Below are 23,034 nucleotides of genomic sequence, written 5' to 3' on the forward strand. Positions count from 1 at the left end.
ACCATTTTTCAATTTATCATATCAAAATGGATGTGGCTGGAAGTGTGTATACTTTTAATTTGTATTTTATTACTTGTGTTTATCAATAGTCCTTTATACAAGTTTTTTACCCATTATATGATTTCAATCGAGGTAAAATTTCGAACTTTTGACGAGGAGTTTAGAAGTACCTTACTACTTTATTAAACAGATACACGGGAATTGATTACTAACGTCGATGTACGCACAGGTAGAGATTAAATTTTCAAAGGGATAAGACTTACTTAATATTACGTTGTTCCAAAAGTTTCTTTCGTTTTATTAATAATTAATATATACACAATATTTTATGTTTTATGTTACATTACTGAATTGTGTACGATTCATTTCAATTCATTACTTTTACAGCATCAATGTTTAAGAAATTAGATTGTCTATTTATATAAACACTGCCACAGAATATAATTGAATACAACTCACGAAAGAAACTTTTGAGACAACCTAATAATATCGGCTGAATGATATAGTCGAATTTTTACAGTAGAATAAGAGCAAGCATTACCTCGAAAGAATTTCTCGTAAAATAGAATATTGTTTACTGAAACATTCGCAATTACGATTAATTAATTTGGTAAAACAAGAAATTGAAATTCTAACAGAGAATAAATGAAAACTTCTTGTTTAAATCTCCAAATGGTAGACATGGAAATACTTGCCTATTTATAGATGCAAAGAGGTATCAAAATATTTCGAATCATCGTTTTTAGTAATTGTCTAGCTGTGCTTAGAATGTTGAACGTAACACTAAGCCCGATCGCACACGGGCGTAACTGATCAGTTTCAAACCACTTTAAAACTAGTTGCATGCGACCGTGGATCTAGGTAAAACTAAGATAGTGGAGTAGGTAAAACAAAGAGCGCAAACGGTTTGCAACACTAATTTCAAATCGGTTGCGCCCATGGGGCGTTCGGTCTAATTCTTTAATTGGGAGAAACGTTACGAAAAATTCGGGCCAGAATAGACAGTGGCTTGTTCCTTGCGGCGAATTTATCAACAAGGTTCCCGAGCAAACATCGCGGAAAGAGAGATTGCTTATCTGAGAACACGAACGTTACACAGCGACAATGGCGCTGGTGATCGTTGAAAGGTGATCTTAAAAAAAGTGACGTGGCGTTTTCGCGGCATTTGCCGAACGAAACGTTCGGTGGAGCGACCTTCCACGTCGCGCAACAACCGAATCCACCCCGAAAGGACTGAACAAGAAAAAAACGGGCCACGGTTGAATGTACAAAAAAAGAATCGGCAATCGGCAATCTCATTGTCCAGGGTTCCGTTCGACAAGATGCGAGAGTAAAAAAGCTGTAATGAAAGGAGAATAGGTCGAGGAGAAAAAAAGCGTAGGCGTACCGTGGAACCATCCCTACTGGCGACCCTATTCAAATTAACCCTCACGGAAAAAATGCATCGCCGCGGAAGGGTTCGTCGACAAATTAGAATAGACTCTAAACTTGTCTACGGCCTATGCATACGCGGCATGACTGCGTGAATTTTCTGGCAGGCTATACGGTATATCTTCGACTTTTAATTAATCCTTACACCTTTTACCTTTTAACGGTTTAATTGCCTTTCTCTTCGCCTATCGGGGAGTAGAATTTTCTGACCGTTATGTCTCTCATCTCGTCTCACTGTGCTCGCACGCGTGGGTCCCCACCTTCGAGAACACATACTTTCTTCTCGCGCCTTTTTCCATGCTAATTCAGTTAACCCCTTTTTGCTCGCGACATGTTAAAAACTTGGCTCGCTCGATTCGATACGTTTCAACGCGGAATGGAAGATAACTATTTATTCGTCGGTTATTTCGCCTTTTATTACGTTTCGTGGCTGTATACACACTGATTTGTAAAGAATTTGTAAAGGGAGAGCGAGAGAGGGGAGAGAAAAAGGAACGTTTCGTCTTGGGCTTGCTAGTAGACTCGTGATTTTATTAAACAGTGATATGAAGTGTGCAATAACAAAATATGTTGTAATGTGAAAAACGATATGTGAAGATTTACGGAAAAAGAAAGAGAGACTTGTAATTAGATTTTAAAAAAGAAAAGAGAAAGAGAATGAATGCATAATAAATTGTAATTCGCACCCCTGGTGGGAGTCAGGTTAAGTTAAAAACCTTAGGCTTCGAATAAATCTGAAGTTTGCTGATATATTTGTCTCGTTTCCTCTTTTGAACATTTTCCAAAGAAGGAAACGAGACAAATATATCGGCAAACTTTAGGTTTATTCGAATCCTAGGGTTTTACCCATCTCCGACAATAACCTTAATCCTACTATGTAGAATGTGATTTTGGCTTGGATACCAAGTTAAAGAAACTCTATGGTATGCGAGTACATTTACACTTGTATATTTATAATAAATTTATTGTAAAAGCCAATAATACATGAAACATGAACGGTATGCATTTGTAGGCCCTACTATTACACGAACTTACTCATTGTAAATGGTGTGCCGACCCAACAATTACCCAATCGGTTACTTAACCTTTCGTTCGTGAGATCACAAACCTAACGTTGCTTTCGAAAACGAGTGAGTATCAATTTAACCCGTTATTATGTATTTTCCAACGTTTTGTATCGATAGCAAACTGAGTGTGATAGCAACAGAATGAATATGTGCCGCCAATGTTCAAGTATTCAATTATATGCGCAAAAGCACTATTATTACCAGGCTAAAACACGCTTGTCTTAAAAACAAGTAACTAAATGATACATAAGTATGACGACGTGCGCAGATGCTGTCTAAGGACGCTCAAATAATTTATTACCGGAATTTGCAATACTGTAATTTCTAAATAAAAATAATATTAATTCATTTAAAATAATAGTTATTTTAAATTTTAATGAATTATTTCGTTATATTTTTGTTTCAAACGTAGTAACAGAAATAATTTTCAAAACAATATGCATCAAAAATAATTTATTTCAAGAAATCTTCACAGCAATCTCCTTTAAGCAAAACTATTTCTTCAAAAAGTTCATCTGTAAGATTTCCGTAATACAGTTATTTGAAAATGAAAATAATATCACTCCATTTGAAATAATAGTTATTTCAAATTTCAATGAATTATTTCTTATTTTTATTTCTATTATATATTCTTGTTTCGTATGTAGTAAAAGAAATAATCTACAGAACAATATGCATAAAAAATAATATATTTTATGAAATCTTTACAACAATTTAAGCAAAATTGCTTCTTTAAAAAGTTCATTTGTAAGAGAAGGGATATATTTTATATACATATGAAATAATGTAAAGTAGAATAGTAACATTGGTGCAATAATTTATGAAATATTTATCTGTACATGCCACGTACGTTTCTTTCATATTATCGTACGTCATAAATACATACCATCTACGGTCTAGTAATCAGAGTGTAAATTTACTTGCAGTTTATATACATAGTTACTCAAACTTTGTTTGACTCAATGTCACATTCCCATTGGATTCGGCTTTAGTATGTAGTATCATCCCAGTTGGTCTGATAAATAACTGAATTTAATCTATATTGGCAACATTACAAGTGTCATATGTTGGATATTATTTTCTGTCGTATTTGTAACTCTTAAAGTATCGATAGAAATATACGATGCGAAGTTGTGTGGTGGTAGCACACTGAGTGAATCATAGATGTAATTATACATATATCTCAATTGTGAAGAAGAGTAAGACTTATTTTAACGTTTAGATGCATCAATCTTAGATAATCTTCAGTTCTTTAATTGTTTTAATATTTATAACAATTAAATATAAAAACAAAACCATATCTTATCACCATTTCAGAGTAGAATGCACGAATAAAAATGAAAATAAATTTCATATTTTTCTTAATTTCATTGTACATCTGAAGGTAATTAAATTGTTGAGTACGTTAATACGTGGAATTATTAGCATAATTAAGTAATATTAGACGAATTATACTGTATGAACTACATTATGATTTATTTAATTCAATAAAGAATAATAGAGAAATAATTTCGTTAATTTTCTTGATTTTGTTGACAAGTCATTACCGTTGCTCACGAATTATGTAAATACTTATCTTACATATAACGATGATTAATCAAGTTTTGAATGGAGTAGATACGGTAGCCAGTAGTTGGAAATCTCTTTAAGCCGCTGAAATCGCGAAATTTCAACTTTTTCATGTCCGTGGGCTGTCCTTCGACTTTTTATCAGTAGTTGCACAAGTGATTTCAAATAGAAGTACTTTATCTTGTTCCTGTCGGAGGTACTTAAATGTTTAGATTGTAAACAGCCTAGCAATATCGTATACGATTCAAAATGACTTGAAAATGTTGAACGAATCTTCGAGAACCATGAATTTTCAAATGGCAATATAAATAATGTGTGCCTGTGAGTGTGTTTTCTTGTGTTAACCATTTTAACCTTTAGAAATTAGCTTTACAAATTGAACACATTATAATATTGAACACAAATTATTAAAAAAAAAGTTAATTTTGAAAGAAATTTGTTGTTTATATAATTTTTATTTTATTTGAAACTTTGTCCACCTTGGAAGTGGCCCAATACTCGTGCTTGAAGTCCATTGAGAATCATTATTCCAAATAATAATTAGTGTACAAACTATCCGTGATTTTAATCACATTCAAGTATCTCAACGATGCAACGAAGTAATTTAAACTTGCCTTTCTTAAACATCTTTCCATTTTGAAACATCCTATTTAAATGGTCGAGTTTCATCAGCTATTTCGAGGAGCACATTGCGGAACGTATAGTAACGTTGCATAAACGTAAATATATCTTTCACGGTTCGATATAGGATCCGCGCAGTGGAGAGAATCGGGCTCTCGACATATCGGCACCGAAATCCTTTCGATCTACGTCGGAAACAGAACCACATAGTTTTGATATACGAGTAATTTACTATGGCGGCGCGCAAACTAATATTAGGATTAATATCATCCGTTAAAATATTTACGATGCGAGCTACGGGTAAGTTGATTAGCTCATATTACGCGAATTAATTAAGCAACGCTGCTGAAAGGTACCGCATTCGATGGGATCGATAATAGGCAGAGAAAAAAAATAATCGACAGGATTATCCGTTAATCGCGAGATTCGAAAAAGAAGTCTTTCGGGGCCGATTGAGTTTTTCAGGTGAAAGTAAGGCATAAGGAAATGTTGAAAATATTAAATTTAAAATAGTGGAAGTATTAAATTTTATTTAAAATGGCTGGAGGCTCGTATAGTTGAGTATTGTGCGTTGTTAGAGTTGAATAAAACTTTACTCGAATTTATTGTTATATATGAAGATCACTGTATGTTCTTATTGTTGTGATGCTTTCAATTTAATATTTAAATGTAGTTATTATATGTTAAACCGTGGTTATTCTCTTCTCTATTTCCTTGCACAAGTCAGTTGCCTCCTTTTTTGCTTATTCTATTCTGTATTTTTAAATTTATTTAAATATATCTCGTTTATTTGACACAAATAGCACACGCAGATATATCTATTTATTGTGTTGAAAACATATATTTTATGACAAATTGAATTCTGTAACTCGCTATTCTTACACTGCTCGCAGTTTTACGAAATGTATCTCTCTCTTGTTCCTTCGCGGTTTATATAAACGTTTTCGCGATTATTGCCCTTTATTCTTCTTTGTCTCTCCCACACATATAATAAATTTATTTGTTTGAATTGAATGTGCAAGAAACGACATTACTTTCTGATCTCACTAAAGATTTTCTAAAGAATTTTCCTGTCAAGGATTGCTGAAGCGATTGTATAAAAAAAGAACAGAATTGGCCTGTTTCGGTCGGGGAAAGCGAAAGAATATTACGTTTCGCGTTTCATGTCCCCACTCCCAATCACCCCCACGAGTTTTTCCCGATGCGACGCTCAAAGCATTGCCGCTTTTGTTTAATCTTTCATTCCGCGTCATTTGTGATAAAGGGTTGGCGCCGTGTTCTTTCCGCGTGGCTCTGCTTTGATTTTTCTCGAGACGTCTGGCGAGACATTCCGTCGCATAAATTCTTAACTGGGTGAAATTAGCGAATTAAAAGTAGGAGAGGGAGGGAAAAAGCTCGACGGAGCACGGCAAAAGAAGCGCGGAGGGAGGGGCCGGGAGGGTTGCTCGGTGGCCCCGAGGAGACTTATCGGCACTGTCAGGAGGTCACTGACGACTAGCCAAAGTGGCTGTGAATTCGAGACATCTCGGTCTTTTTTACGGAAGGAAATAGGTTTAGACTCAAGGAGTTCGAAGAGAAGAGTTGTAAGCTCGAAAGGAAGGATATGAAGAAGAAAAAGAATTGCTATGTGGTGCTGGGATCGTTGATTAACAAGTAAGTGGCTTAACTCTTTGCGCTCGGGTGGCGCCTCTAAGGCGACATATGTAATTTAAAAGTGATTTTGTGAACGTACAATTTCAAATTCACATAGAGATAATAATACATTGAGTCATGAACGTTCGCAGATGTTTTTCTTCGAAGTAGAGTTTTTGGTTTCACAGAAATTTATTATAAAAGTGGACTGGATTTGATTCTATAGAAAAATGCCTCGAGCACAAAGGGTTAAATCAAATCATTACTGTCTTCATTTTTCTGATTTCTATATTTTCTTTTCCAAACGCGTTTTTCTCGACTTTTTTTGAGTTTGTGTACATTCTAGTTGAAAAAAAATTACTGAAGAAAATAACACGTCGATCCTATACCCCTAATCATTTTACAAAATTCATAGTTTCTTTATACATATAATTAGGACGTATAGGAATCTAAATCTGGAGTAATGTTATTGTTTAAAGTAATTTTTTATTACAAAAGAAGTTATGAAAAAGTGACAGGAAATTACGCTCTTTTGTTTAAACACCTCTAAAAATGTAATTTGTGGTTTTTTAGAGGGGAGTTTAGGTTCATATAAAAGAAAGACATGCCTCTCAAGTAAATTTAAAACACTATCGGTTTCAGATGAAATCTGTAGCCTTCAGAATGTACACAAACACAAATATGGATATTTTCCATATTTTCTGAGGAAATACTTTTACAAAATTACAAAATTTATTATAAATTTTGAATATATATGTATAAAGTTTTCTCGTGGTTACAATAAATTAAATATACAGGGTGTTCAGGCTATTACTAGCCAGCGTTTTTCTCGTAAATGGTACATACGACAAAAAAATGAAAGAGGAAAAATTTATATTGTTTTGTGTGTGTAATGTATTCAAACAAGTGTACTACGAATTCTTCGTAAAGAAAAACATCATCCCTGTCACCTAGCACTTCATCAGGAGCTCCATGTCTGTACATATCGCTTTCCTACGGAAATCTGTGACAAGGTTGAATCTCCATCTTGATATTACGTTAAGAACATTTTCAAGTAACAAAGTGAAATTACCCGTTACCTATGAGGTTTAGCGCTAATAAAGGTCAATACTTTTTTATTTAGAATTCGATACTCTACTATATTTTTGTATAAAAAATATACCATTCCATTTAAAAAACTGAAGGTCACCTTCATTTTTCAGAAAAGAGTATAAGTACGAAAGATTTATTTACCTGGTTACATTGCACATAAAAAACAGTATCACTTTTTCCTCTTTCAGTTTTTTGTCATATGTACCATTTACGAGAGAAACGCTGGCTAGTAATAGCCTGAACACCCTGTATATTCCTTTCTCAAAATAAAATTTATACTTATCACTAATAATAAAATGTATTCCTAAACCGATTTCCTTCCTTAAGCGACGCCGCGCCGCTCGCCGTGCCGCCCTCGTAAATACGAACATGCAGCGACGCTTCGCGACGACTGGAGCTGCCTTCCTCAAAGGGGACGTCTTAATTTTTATTCATGCACCAACGATACGGCAATTTTTCGCAGTATTAAGTGGGCTTGGAAATTGTCCGGTCAATTTCGCCCCGGTGGACGTGCTCCTTTTTTCAAACGCTGTCATCCTCGCCAAAGGGGTGACTTTTCCTCGACCGTTTCCCTCCGTGTCGTTTGTATCGATATTAATCCTACCAAGTTACTTTCTTTCTGGAAAGAGCTTTTCAACGAAGGCCAATTACCTGGTAATTGTATTTATCGCTTTTCAGGTTGTTCCTACATGCAGTAGATGATCGTTAGCGGATTTTTATGCAAATTTGTGTTTCTATCGATTTATACGAAGAATTGAAATTTAAGCTATTCACTGCTTGGCAAATTTATAGCGTTTTGCCTTGAGGCACATATTTGGGCCAAGATTTAGCAATAAGAACAATTATATAAAAGACAGTCGATAATAACCGAAGGTTGATGCGACGTCAAATTTGAAAGGAAAGAAAAAATTATAATTGAGTGCCTTTGGAAAGAAGTTTGAAGTAGTATGTATAGATTGACTGGTTTGGTTATTTTAATATTAACCCTCTGCATTCGAGACCTTTTTTTTCTGGTATCTACCAGTACCTCGAGATGTTTCTTAGCATTCTATTTCCATGAATTCTAGTCAGTGTCTAGTAAGGGTTACCTCTCGACTGCAAAGGATTAAAAACTTGTAAGGAAACAAACAATCAATTTAGACATATGCTTATCTTTCTACATGGCTTAACCCATCCACTGGCAGGCAAATTTAAAGCGTCTAGTTATCGAAATAGAAAGTATCCAATATTAGTGCCATACCCTGTATAATTTCCTCGTTTCGAAATGAGGACTGTTTTTCTCAATTTCATCAAAAATATTCACGATATATTTTGGAATAGAAAGTACTCGTAAATGAATTAAAAATAAGTTATTCAGAACTTATTCAGAAATGCTATTATATATCTGTACATTTTATTTTTAGGTTGTTCCAAATACTGTAGGTATGATAGCTACAATTGCCAACAAATATTTATAATTAAATTTTCTAATGACGCAACTCGGCTACATCGATCACAGAAATGAATGGATGTCATAGATCGATACTAGGTTGAATCGCATCGACTGAATTTTTATATAAACAGGATAGATATATATAAAACAACATGATGAGTTTTTTAAATATTATATTTAGTAACAATGTTTGAAGGAACAGGCATAGGTTTCTAGGAGAACATTATGTAAAACAAGTAGGTCATTAGACTGCAGATTTTTATCCATTAATAAAGAATTTTGAATATGCAATAAATATGCAAAATGTACACAGTATACAATAATATTAAAAAAATATTGAAAGTAGAGTTTATATTATATTTGCAGAGTAAAATGAATTCTTATTTATGTACAGTTTTTGTAGTCACGTTTGCTAAGATTTTATTTTGAGTAAACATCCTCAGTCTATATATCGTATATTAGATGTAGAAACACCATAACTTGGTCTTGGGAACACCATAAAAATTAACGAATTCGTAGTTACAATGCCATTACTCCATAAGTAATGGTCTTTCGTTTTATATTATCTGTTGTTTGAAAGAGAATTCTTTGCTGTACAAGACAGTATCTTTGGCTTCTGTGATAGATTTAATTGTAGTTGATTTTCAAATATTTAAGATGAAATATCTAGTTGATGAGGAACGATTGAACGCGCCAATCAATCAAAGAATTGAATCTTGACCTTTTAAATTCGTAGTTTACAAATTCGTATACATAAATCGTAAATATTATAATATACAGCGAAGAGCATAGCTGTACCAATAATCACAGATTTCGTATAATTCATTTTATATTGCCATTAACATTAAGGTATATAAAACATAAATATAACAGGAACATTTTGCATATTCAATATAATATGAACACTTATTTAAAATTCTCGATGTGTTGTTTACCAGTAACAAAGAATATTCATTGATACTGTTTTGCACGATATTTTTAGCAATATAATTTTCTAGTTGCAAGAGCTTTTAGGTGAACACATGGAGAACTTTGAAAGATTGTTTACATTACATTAAATATTCCAAAATGTTCCTATTCTATTTATTTTTTGTATATCTTAATATTAACGGCAATAGAAAATGAATTATACGAAATCTCTGGATATTGGTACAGTTACTCTCTTCACCGTACAAATTCATACTTTACATACAAAAAAATGCTTACGCACTAACCGAATGAAACTCATAGTTTACTATGTTCCCTATGCAAGAGAAATCGAGTAAGTCGGAGAGCCACTGTCCCATCGATCGCGCTCGATAAAAAGAAATCGCGAGGGTAATTCGGAATCGCGTGGGCTCCGTAAAGCAAACGCGAGCGCGGTTAGCGATCAGGAAAACCGATTAATTTGGCGGGGGCACGAGGCGAGCGATCATTAAATTTCGACCTATGAAAATTGAGTTTTCCTCGTTGCCGAAAGGATAATCTTTGGTAGCCTCTGGCCCGTTGCATACGAACAACTCTGTCGTCTATCCGGGCAACACGGCCCTCGAATGCGTGCGGCTATTTATTAGGCTGGTGTGCATCGCGGAGGCTCAGGGGTTGTGGGTGGATGCAACGGTGTGGCAACGGTGGTAGTATGCGCGGGCGACGGTGGCGGCGCGTAACTTCGGTTCCATTATTGAGCGATCGGGCGATCGAAAAATTCCCGCGCTTTTTCGCGCGCTTCCCCCACGGTGGGGCGTGCCGAGTTCTCATTGGCCGGCCGCGCAGTCACCCTCGTTCGCTCGCCGCGCCGATGGGGGGGATGGACTGTACACCCTCGGCAGGTATTTGTCTAGGCTGCAGCTATTGATCAGCTATCGATATCGTGGACACTCACCGATATTATATTCGCCGTCCTCCGTTTTTGCCACCCTCGCCCGCATTTCCCACCCTTTAACCGGTGCTTGTGGAGGGGGAAGGCACGTTCTGCATTCCCCCTCATCCCGTCGTTTCTCGTTTTGCCTGCCAGCACTGCGAGTTCCATCGAATTTCGGTTAATAAATTATATGCGTACACGTTGCAAATTTTATTGCCCTGCGAATATACGCGCGCATATATATCTATATATTTATATATGCGAGATTCTATATATTCCACGCCCCGTCGAGGGAAATTGTTGTAATCCAAACGTGTGCTGCGCTGCAGCCGTGGGGGAGGGGCGAGCGCGTGAACGGGTGACGGCGCGCGGCAGTAAATTCCCGCCGTTTTTTGACTTCCATCGGCCAATCGCTGCGCGCCGAGATCTCGCACCAAAACGAGAAATCAATATGGCATGCAAATGCTCCGCGGAAGCGGCATCATTTGGGAAAACAACGGCCGCCACGGGAATCCGAAAGGAATTTCGGGCAGCGAGCGCGCGGCGATTTTTGAGTCGCCCATGAGGCTGGTATGCCGAACCTGCACCGAAACACTCATCGAAAATGAGGAATTTTGCTACCGCGGAATCTCAAATACGAATTTTTCATCGCGTTGAGTTATTGGGGATGCGAAAGACATTTGCGTGATCGTGCGAATCAGGGTTTTCAAGAGGAGGGAAGTAAATAAAATACATCGAGGGGCTGTGATAAAGTAAGGGAAATTAAGTCTTGATGTATTTTAGAAGAAAGTCATTGGATGATAAACAGGATAGATATATAAAACAACATAATGAGTTGTTTAAATATTACATTTAGTAACAATGTTTGGAGGAAGAAACATAGATTTCTAAGAGTACATTATATAAAACAGGTAGGTCGATGGATTACAGATTTTTATCCATTAATAAAGAAAATATGCAAAATCCAAGTTACTCGGAGAGGGATCTTCGGTGGTTGCGCAGATAGAAGCTTTATTCTAAAAGGGCGAGAGTTAGTTTCCCTGTGTGTTATATTATCGGTTTGCTAGAAGACGGTTTCTAATCTTTAATATTTATGTATACTCTAAAAGATCTAACATTCTAAAATTTAGAGTTCTAAAGTTCTAGAGTTCTAAGCTTTTTAAAATTCTAAATTCTAAACTTTCTGAAATACTAAAGATTCTAAGAATGTATGTGGAGCTCAGGACACTTAATAGCACATAGAACGAGTCCATAAAGATATATAATCACTGACTTTTTCCATAAACTATAATATTTTACAACGTTGCATGGAAGATACATGAGCATTTCACTTAAATTGATTTGATTTCGTATACTGGTGTTGCTTATTCTAGCTTCGGCAGCATAAACTCTTCTAGAATGGACACATAAGATTGGAGTTAACTGGAGCTTCGAGTCAACGTCTTCGATGAATCGGAAAATGAGGGGAAGGGGTAGTTCACCATGTTCGGAATGGCCTTTGAGTTTAGGAGGTATAGTACCTACGCAGCTCAAGTAGAACGTACATTACATGATGGTAAATGAGAAATTTTGTTATCACGATGGAATTATAACAGATTCAAGAAATATCTTCGTGATTTTGGTCGGAAATGGAAAAGTCGAATGAGCATAGAGAAATGAGTGCCTTTAACCCTTTACCCTACGATTTGCTGCTAGATCGTGTGTGCCACAATCAGTGTTCTTCATGTTCGACTAAAATTCTGTATCACAAGTCTCACACGTTATAGGTTAAAGGGTTAGGTCTGGTTTAGATCAGGGTGAAGAATGTTCGATGAGAACGTCGTTAGAGTGTGAGTTACCAGTGTGAATAGTCTAAAAGAAAGTGGTGATTGAGAGAATTTAAACGAGTTCCATCGAGGAAGAATCTTCTAACAGAGCACGTTGAAACTTGTTTATCATATCCTGTTAACTTTGTTTAAATATAATTCATGTAATTATTGTATATAATTGCTAGAGTGTGTGCTGTTGGTGAGAATGATCTAAAAGAACGGGGTGTTTGAGAGAATTTGAAGGCGAGTTTAACAGTGCACGTCCTATTTATCATATCCTGTTAACTTTGTTGAAATATAATTCATATATTTATTATATATAATTACTAGAATGTGTTTCTAGAGTGTCGGCTATCGGCGTGAAAGATCTAAAAAAGAGAGTTGACTGAGAGAATTTGAAGCAAGAATCTTCTAGCAGTGCACATCAAAACGTATTTGACATATCCTGCAAACTTTCTTTAAATATAATTCATACGATTATTACATATACTTACATCTACCTATTTCCTTACCTATTTCCATATTCCTCCACGCGAATAATTCACAATAAAATTGTTTGTAACCGCAGCTAGAAACTTTCCTCGAGAAGATCATGACTTAATTTCCCTGGGTATACAGTATCGGTTGCCGGAGGATATACAGGGTAGTGAATTCTAAAGATTCTAGAAATGCTAAGAATCCATGTAAAATACGGGACACTTGATGGCACGTGGCGTGTGTCCATGAAAGAATTAACACCATCGCTGGAGCAGCTTCTTTCAGAGACTTTAATAATTGATAAAATGGATCGGGAACTCCTTGAACGTAATATTCATGCCTCTATTATGAAATTAACATAAATCCATCTTCCACTGTGTCGAGGTGTAAAGGTATGATGAAAATTTTAGGTGTGTACGATAAGTTCATTGCATCCTTTCATTTTCCTGATGCTATGAATCTAGGCACACTTAACTACCGTAGAAACATGAAGTCATTCGTATTGATAGATTCAGACGAAATTGATATATATATTTTTTAGATACAAGCTTAGAGTAACATGCATAAACTGGTTATTAACGACTTAACTTCAGGTGTGTTTTAGAAAGGAAATAACTTTCCTGGTATTTTCTGGTAATGTTAACCCTTTGCACTCGAGACGTGACTCTCAGTCACCATTAGGTTTCACGCAGCAAATCTACAATACTCAATGTTTCTTTAGGTATAATTTCTTTGGAGCTCGAAGTGTCGATAAAATGATTGTCGGCGAGGTCAAGGTGACATTATTCTCAAATCTAGATAGCTTAGAATTCATGGCAATAGAATGCTAAGAAACATATCGAGTTGCTAGTAGATATCAGAAAAAAAGGCCTCGAGTGCAAAGGGTTAATAAACTTTTAATTGTTAAATTTTGTCCAAATACTGTCCTCTGTCTAGCGTATTGTAAGCGTTGCTTGGAGATGAAGTTGTACCATCTTCGTAATGAAAGACTCCGCAGAGTCTTCAAGTTTGATGCTAGTCAGTGAATTATAGAGCCAGCCAATACCGTGTACTATCGAGATGTGCTATTATATCTAAAACGGATTCAAAGTTACTCATATTGCCACGCTTCGCATCGGTTCATAGATAAACGCTGACCGATACACGCATTTTTACTAAGATTGCAATGGTTTTTGTGTTTTCGAGTAATCTAATATCATTTTCAATCGTTCGGGAACATTGCGACGGCTGTGTTTCAGTAAGCACTATGTAGCTTATGCTATTTGTTGTTTATAACTTACATTCGGAGTAATATCATTGTTTAAAGTATCTTTTTATTCCAAAAATGGCAAAAAAATTAAGGTCTTTCGTTTAAACATTTTCAAAAATGCAATATTCAATTTTTTTTGGAGGGGATTTAGATTCATATAGAAGAAAGGCATGTCTTTAAAGTCAATTTAAATTCCTATTGATTTCAGATGAAAACTGTGGCCTCCAGAATGTATGCAAATATGTTTGATGGTGACCTCAGATGGATCGCAGCTGATATCCTCCATATTTTCCGAGGAAACACTTCCAAAAAATTACAATATATACTTGAATATATATATGAAATATTCTTAAAGTTTCATTGAATTATATACATTGCTTTGTGCTAAAAAAAATTCCTTAAAAAAATGTAGAAATATCTTCTACATATTATGAGACGCACGATATAGTTTAAAAAACTAATGTTTGAAGGCAAAATTCATTAGTATCGAGTGAAAGAAAACGTTTAAGGTCATGAAAGATCGAAGTCGTGAGATTTACAAATTGTTAAGTAAGAATATATGGTCTAATTTAACCGTTTAGATGATAACAACGTGTGAGACACTTCGTAAGAAATTGAGTCGAACATGAAAAGTACGAATCAAACACGACATATGAACAAGCACAAAAGGAACTTTATAGCTGACTATGACACAGAAAATCGTAGGGCAAGGGTTTAAGAAAACAGAAGATGACTCCAATTTTATAGAGAAAAGAGAGATTCTTAAGACAAACCAATCCTTCCTTTGAGATTTAGAAGATTTCGAACAATTTCGAACTAAAATTCGCTCGAAAACTCAATTTGAATGTTGTTGTATGATGAAGTGTAGTTCTCTATCTGTGTCAACACCTATCGTTCCTGTAGCTCGAAAAAGAACGCACAAGTAATCGAAACGGTTAAACGTGAATTTTTGTGGCTGGAGGACCACAAACGTTTCAAACGTTTCATCGATAAAGACACGGAAACCCAAAGCCATGGGTACACCGACGTTAAGCTGAAGTACCAGCCGCAGCAGAGCAGAGTGGGAGCCCAGTACGTGGGAAGGGTGATTATTAATGTAAGGGGTGGACGTGCAGTAGTTACTTGCTCGATGGTAGCCGTCGAAAAGGACGAAGGGGTGAAACGAGCGCGCCGAAATCAATGTCGGTCCTTTTTTCCTCGTTAAACACGGTCAAGGAACACTCTGTTAAATTTTTACCAGCACAACGTACCTCGTATCTTGCCAGAAAATTCAAATTACCAATTATAGGAATAAGAATCAGGGGTTCAGAATTTTGTCTTAGAATTTGTTCTTAAGCCCTATTAGTTACACGAAACACTATTATTATTACTATTAAACTGCGGATCTTTATGCAAAATAAAATCTTCGCGAACGTCCCTACAAAAATTGAACCTAAATAGGAATTTATTTTATTCTGCAAATATCATAACATGAACTTTACTTTCAATCTCTTTTATAGTCTTGCATATTGTTTGCATTTTGTAGTTTCTTGCACATTTAAATTTCCTATAAATGCATGAAGATCCGCAGTCTAATTATTATTAAAATATCATGTTCCTCAAAATAGCACATGGTAATGATTAGGTCAATTTCCCAATTATCCATTCCTTAACACTTATCTACCACGAGCCTATAACTAGGCTTTTCAATTCCAGTATCTACCCACTGAAACCTATTAAATGTGTCGTTGGTTGTCTACTCGCAAAACAGACAGGGCTTTCGATATATATAATTGTAGTAGAAATTAATATGTAGAAATCAATGTCAACCTAGATTAGTATATGTATATTAATGCAGAAAATTTCTTCCTTGTGTTGTAGACTGTTTCTGGTGCTACTACTTTTTATCCACATTATAATGAATTAAGAGATAAAGAATATCGTGGAGGATGAACAGTTTTACTTTAATTTTAAAAATAATAGTTTCTTTCCTACACACATTATCAATCGTAGATCATCATACTAACTTACTAAACTGTAACAAAAAAGGTAATAATTCTTCCTTTTGTATTTAATTTGCATATTTTTGAACAAACATTTATCCACATGTTATACTTAACAAAATAAAATCGTATGAGATTTCAGTATTTAAAATTAATATTGAAGAGGGAATTTATCCTCATAAAAACTTGAACTCGAAATCTTCTACTACTGAAATAATTAAACTTACAAATTTTCCTATATCTAATTTAAATTGTTCATTTCAAAGAGCTCCTCAGAACGAAATATTCTAAACAATATCATCGTTTGATCCCTAAATTCATGCCTACAATTATCGTTAAAAAAGGATAGAAGTATATTCCTTTTGCGAGTATCCAAGTCTTTTATTTTTACTGTAACTCGATCAGGGCCCTCGGGTGAATTGATTTTCCTTCGCGATGATTTCAAAGGAATGTTTTCGTAAAGATTTGTGCGTTATCCTTTTGCGATGGAGATTAGCCCGTTTCGATTAAATAGCTCGCATACCGACGAGATTTTCGTTTTTTTCTTCTCATCTGGAAGCGAATCTTGGACGAGCGAGACTTTTCCAAGGGTCCAGTCATACACGGCGCTGACCGAACGCTTCTCGAGGCTAATACCTTCCGATTGACTACGCTCATCCCTTAATGAAATTCTTTCTACTCGGGCGCGACCCGTTCGTTGGCTTGGCTGGCTTTGCCGTCGAATTTTCTCATTATTACCGATCCCTCGTCCCTGATCTCCGTTTCTCAGTCACTGCTATTCTTACAAGGGGACTTCCCCGCTGGATCCACCAATATTTAAATCAGCTTATGCACAGTGATAGAGCTTGGAATGCTAAAGATAATTATACACAGTTCTGTAAACAAGTTATTTAAACTCGTAACAATGACATACGATAAATTCAATGTATACATACATATAGTGCGTGAAACTATACAAATTTTGGGTGATTTTTATTGTTTCTTTCCATGGCTCGGTAATGTAAAACATTTGATTGATAAGGCAGGTCGCTTCGTTGGCAACGTGGAGTGCTCTGTTGGTAAATTCTTGGATGGAATAGGGTTCTACGTTCCCGAGTCTTGCCGACAGGATGCACTACGTTAACGACAAAGTACTTTACTTTACCAACCAGCTGACACAGTTCCAAATAGTATTTAGAATGCACCGAGTAAATAGCTGGTAAAGTTTTAATCTGGAATATTTTCTAAACTATTCTATTTTCTAAACTTGGCATTTGAGACTGTGTCGCTGATGAAACGCACGCTTCGACGTCAGCGATCTTATTGGAGAAATCGTCTTGTTAGTCGATCAGGTAGATGAATTCGATCGTTTAGCTCGTCGTGGATCGAACTCGTTGGGAGATACGAGGACTCGGTTGGATACCAGAACGACAACGTGTTCAGTCAACGGTGTCTTGGAAACTACGGTTCTGGCTAGTCGTATTGAGCAATCTCGCGGCGTGCTGCATTAAAATTAGCCACAATCGGAACGCACGATCGCTCGCGCAGATTATAATAGTATATTAATTTATTGATTATCGACTGGCCGCGATGCAATGCGGTATTCATAGAATTTACTATCAGTCCCGGGGACATTGAATGCATGCATTAAGCTCGGGCCGGCCAGCGCGCCGATTTCACCGTCACGGAGATCGACCACAAAATTTCCATTGCAGCCAACCTTTTCACCATTATACGAAAAAACAGGAAAAAAACAAGAAAAACATTTCTTTTCAGACTTAGCGAAGGAAGGAAAATATCCGAGGAGCAATATTATCGAATAGACATTGTTTAATAATCATCGACCACAAAATTTCCATTGCAATTAACCTTTTCAACATTACATGAAAAAAAAAGGAAAAACATGAAAAACATTTCTTTTCAGATTTATCGAAGAAATAAAAATATCCGAGTAGCGTTATTGAGTAGCGGTAACTATTCGATGCATGTATGTGGCATTTTGTTATTTATAAAGAGGTTTTTAAAAGAGGCTCTAGAATTTAGTGTTTTAGTCAAATATAAATGATATTGGTAAATAATATGGATAAATTTATTCATAACATATTTGAATAAATATATGCATCATAATTACGTTGACAAGAGTATTCCGTTATCAAATAGCAAAATCCCAAAGCTCTCTTTGGAAAAACTTTTAATAAGGTTTTTGTGGATCCCGCGATAATCATTTTATAACTTAAGTCAAGCGACACTGTACGTTTGAAAGAAAATTGCTCAGTAATTTCATATTCTTTCATCGAGCAGTTTTGCCGTAGTATTATGATGAATTTTATCGACTTCATTTGCATATTGAATTCCGCAGCGAATTGTTTCGATCGTAAAAGATTCAACGAAAGTGGTTTCTGTGTAAAAAAAAAAACTTTCACCTTAGGCTATTCAAATTTTAATTAAATCGAAAAACTCATTCGTCGATCATTATCGAATTTTTATCCTCGAATTTGATGTTTTCAAAGTGGAGTATTTGTAAGTATATACTGCTCGCGCACGAGAAGTGTGAATCTGACGTAAATTTTACTGTGTAACCAGAAAATGGCCCTTTGGTTCGTAATTTTAAAGAAATAGAAACATTTATGTTAGTTGTTAGATTCACTTTTCACACGTCGGAAAAATAAAAGTCTGAATAAATGCCATTCTCAATTATTATCGTATACAAACTCTTATTTTTGTGAATTTAGCAAATAATTGTAAATGCAATAATTGGAAAATGACGTGATTTATATAAATAGTTGCAAGCTTCTCAGAAAAAAATATTTTTCCAAAAAAGTAAAACATATGGTTGCATTTGGTATCGAGCATTTTATTATAACTTACTGTATTATTTGTTTACGATGTCCCCTATGTCAAATACTTAAAAATTCACAAATTTTCTAAACACAACATCAAGTTAAACAAATTTTCGCCGTAATTACGGTCAAAGACGCGTTAAATTTTAAAGTTTCACCTTTAAACCTGTGTCTTTCTAAGGAGGCAACAATTTCTGTGGAAGATTTATCGCGATTTAAAGCGATTCTTGTACTTCGCCTCGTTTAATACGACATCGAACTTCCATTTTGCAGGGAATGCATGCTTGACACGTGTGGAATGTGAGAAAAGTCTAGAGGTAATGCAAAGTGCATAGGCGGACGTTAAATGAGCGTGGAATGTGTAGAAAAAGTGCCACAATAATTCATTCTACTGTTTCCTGAATTTCATACGCAATCCACGCAAATCTCACACTCATTTTAGCCATTCCCCACGCATTTCAAGTATATTCCACACCTATACATTGTTGCAGGCTTTTCTCAAATACCACATACATTCGATGCACTTTTCTTGTAAATCCTCTGTTATACGTGTTATAAGTGTAGGCGATATTGGAAAACACTACTAAAAATTCACTGCACTGTTTTCAATATTTTCACACATTTTACACGAATTTCATTTCTTGCATAGTTAACATTTGCTTCTGAAATCTTTTATAGTTTCCACAATCTATTCTCCTACATCTCACACACGATCCAAATTTGCTCCAGAATTCATTTATACTTATCACATTTATTCCAGATTTTTTCATACATCTCACACTAACACATTATCCAAACTCACTCCAGAATTCTTTTATACTTTTCACATTTATTCTAACTAATAACCCAGACTTTCTCATCATACATCTCACACTAACCACATTATCTCACACTCACATAATTCAAACTTATTCCAAAATTCTTCTATATTTTCCACATTTATTTCAAACTTTTTCTCACACTCATTATCCAAACTTACTCCAGAATTCATCTATACCACATATTTCGCATATATCTCATACGCATTCTAGACTTGCTCTAAACTTATTCGACATTCTGTACATATACAACATACAACTCCTACAAGCTGTAAGTCTGATAATTCGTGTAAATTCCTTGTAAAACGTTAAGTCAAAATATAATGGTTGCTTTTTTAATCGCGATGACTTTGCAAAGAAAAGTCGTAGGCCTGTTTAAAAAGACAGAATTAAGGTCAAACTTTAACGTTTAATGTTCCGTCGATGAAAGTTAATGAAACAATAATTTGCACTCCGTGTATGTGTTTAAGATTGTAACATTTTTAACGATTTGACATGGTTGGGTTAGAAGTGACTCTACTCTACTTGCAAAAGCAAGAGCAGGCAGAAGATTAGAATTTGCTAAATTTAATTTGAAAGCCAAGGTTTCTAACTTCAACATACTTTTCTTTGCACCATTGACCAGTCATTTTTCGCAAATTTGAATAATTTTCAAGTTCGTTATTTTTTAGACGATTATTATCCATATAATGATAGGATGTCAATGCCTTACCTGACTTTTAGGTTGTTGTTTTATCTGGTGCATAAATAAACACTATTCCACTAACACTACTTGATACAAAAGGACATTGAATATTTTCTGTTTAACAGAATGAACATTTATTATACTAAAAATGGGCTGTCTTATTTTTCATACTGTTAGAAAATTAATAAAAGTAATTACTTAATAAACAACAATTTCATGTAGGAGGTGCCAAGGAATATTCCACTAACACTACTTGATATGAAAGAACATTGCATATTTTCTGTTTAACAGAACGAACATTAATTGCATTAAAACTGGCCTGCCTTATTGTTCATACTACTAGAAAGCTACAAAAAAAGCGACTTTCTTTACAAATATCAATGTCACATAAAAAGTGACACAAGTTTTCTAAGTTAATTTTAATTACTTTTCCAACGTTCAACAGCCTCTTCAAGCCTAGGAAATACTCTCCATTTACTCAACGCGTACGCGAAAAGCCTGATCGGTGATAGGTTAGAGGTATTTGACGCATTCGATGTTAGTTTGACGGCATATCGTCGGTCGTCGATCGATGCAGGTTAATTTTCGGTAAGAAATCTAGCCATTCCACGAGGTTAGAATCGTGGTAGTCGAAACAAGGAGGATCTCGGTAAGGCGTATCAGAGAGCGAAGGAGGGTACTCACCCGTATGCAGGCGGGTATGTTGTTGTACATGGCTGAGCTGCTTGAACCTGCGGTCGCAATAGCTGCATTTGTACGGTTTCTCCCCGGTGTGGACCCTGATGTGCTGTACGAGCTGGTGGTTGCTGGAGAATGACTTGAGGCATTGCTGGCACTGGTGCGGCTTTACCTCGTTTCCTGCGATCATGCCACCCGGACCGACGCCGATCGGACCAAGACCCGCCAGTCCGCCTGCCACGCCGCCGCCTGGCCGACCCGTCAGTGCACCCGCCGCGCCCAGCTCCCTCGCGTGCATCTGCATCGCGCTCTTGTGCATGAAGATCTGCGAGAAGAACTGCCGGGGTTAGTTGGTACGCTGCACTTTTGGTCGAGCAACGGAGGATGGCAAATCGTACGAGGACCTGACCGCCAAAGACCCTCGACGATCGTCATCGCATCCTGGAATTCGTCGCGCGCAGCCGATGCGCGCTACCTTTGCCCTTAGACATTCGTTATTTTCAGCATAGATTGCGTTTGATCCATTCTTTAATGGAAACGTGTTACTTGGAGATTTAGAAATTTCTCGGGTTTGTATGGATTTATTGTAGTAGTACAAGATGGATTGATGTTGGAGGAATTTGGGATTTTCAGTTTCAATGTGGGATTTATGAGTCATTATAATTGGGATTTTGTAGGATGGTTGATGTTTATAGAAATTGATATGGTAAGGATACAGTAGGGTATAAAGAAATTTTATTTATCTTCGCATGACACAAAGTAAGTATAGTCAGTGTAATAAGTATTCGTACAAGAACTATTTATTTTAAATTGGTTGCTGTACGAATACTTCTTACACTGGCTGTATATCAAAATTTGATTAATAGAGAGCAAGTTAAGACTAGGACAAATTGAGAGTTTGACGAATTTGAAATTTTTACCTTGAATGTGGGATTTGTAGGTCACTGTTATTGATATTGATATCGGGTGGTTGATGTTTCTACATAGAAGTTGATGTATTAGGAGTACAGTGGTTTATAGAGTATTGTATCTTTGTATGATAGAGAATAACTATACAGGACTAGAAATGCCCATATTCTTCACGCGTTAAGAGCAATTAGGATCTGTGGAATAAATTTAACCTTGGTGAAACTAGTAAATCAAGTTATTTTAGAGAGTAGTACTTTAGACAAATTTGATCCTGTCTTTTTATTACTGAACACAGGTAAACTGAGTACAGGTCTTCTTATTATCGAATATGGTGTTCAGGAAGCATTCAACAAAATTAGGATTTGTGATCTAAAATTAATTGGAAGACAAAGAAATTAACACTTTATCTATAGGCCTATTATTTAGAAACAGTCTATAATTCAGAAATGAATGTTTCTAAATTAGTATATGTTAATATACTGTTTCCAAAATTTGAATAGGTTTAGTAGACAACCAACACAATGAATAAATTGACGAAATTCCAGAAGATAAACACTGGAATTAAAAAGCCTATAAATTCTCTTTCGACAAATAAAGTGTTAACAGAGGAAGTTAGAATTTAGGGGAACATAGAATAATGTCCTTTGGATACAAAATAAAGAACTTGAAGAAACTTTCACAGAACAAGTTACGATATGCATTTTCATACTGTAAAGATTATAATACCCGATACTACGTAATATTAATATAAATTTCTAATACATAATAGTATAGTATCACAATAATCAGTATCATAATATTCAGTAAATAAAATTCCTCCAGGACATAAGATTTGTAGTGAAAAAGGAATTAGGATTTAGAGAAGCTAGGAAATCAAGCAAATCTTTAAGGAAATTTGTATGTTTTTGAAACGATGCAATAGGAA

General features: G+C 35.5%; 1 protein-coding gene across 1 annotated transcript in view; it reads right to left on the reverse strand.

Moving 5' to 3' along the window:
- LOC128896480 (zinc finger protein 853-like) overlaps positions 1-23,034 on the reverse strand; it is a 168,641-nt gene that overhangs the window by 78,577 nt on the left and 67,030 nt on the right. Inside the window, exon 3 of the mRNA XM_054159851.1 lies at positions 21,207-21,537. Coding sequence (XP_054015826.1) covers positions 21,207-21,537 — 331 coding nt within the window. The remainder of the gene's footprint in view (positions 1-21,206; positions 21,538-23,034) is intronic.

This window comes from Hylaeus anthracinus, unplaced genomic scaffold (genome assembly GCF_026225885.1).
Source record: "Hylaeus anthracinus isolate JK02 unplaced genomic scaffold, UHH_iyHylAnth1.0_haploid 1, whole genome shotgun sequence".
NCBI classification, from domain to species: Eukaryota; Metazoa; Arthropoda; class Insecta; order Hymenoptera; family Colletidae; genus Hylaeus; species Hylaeus anthracinus.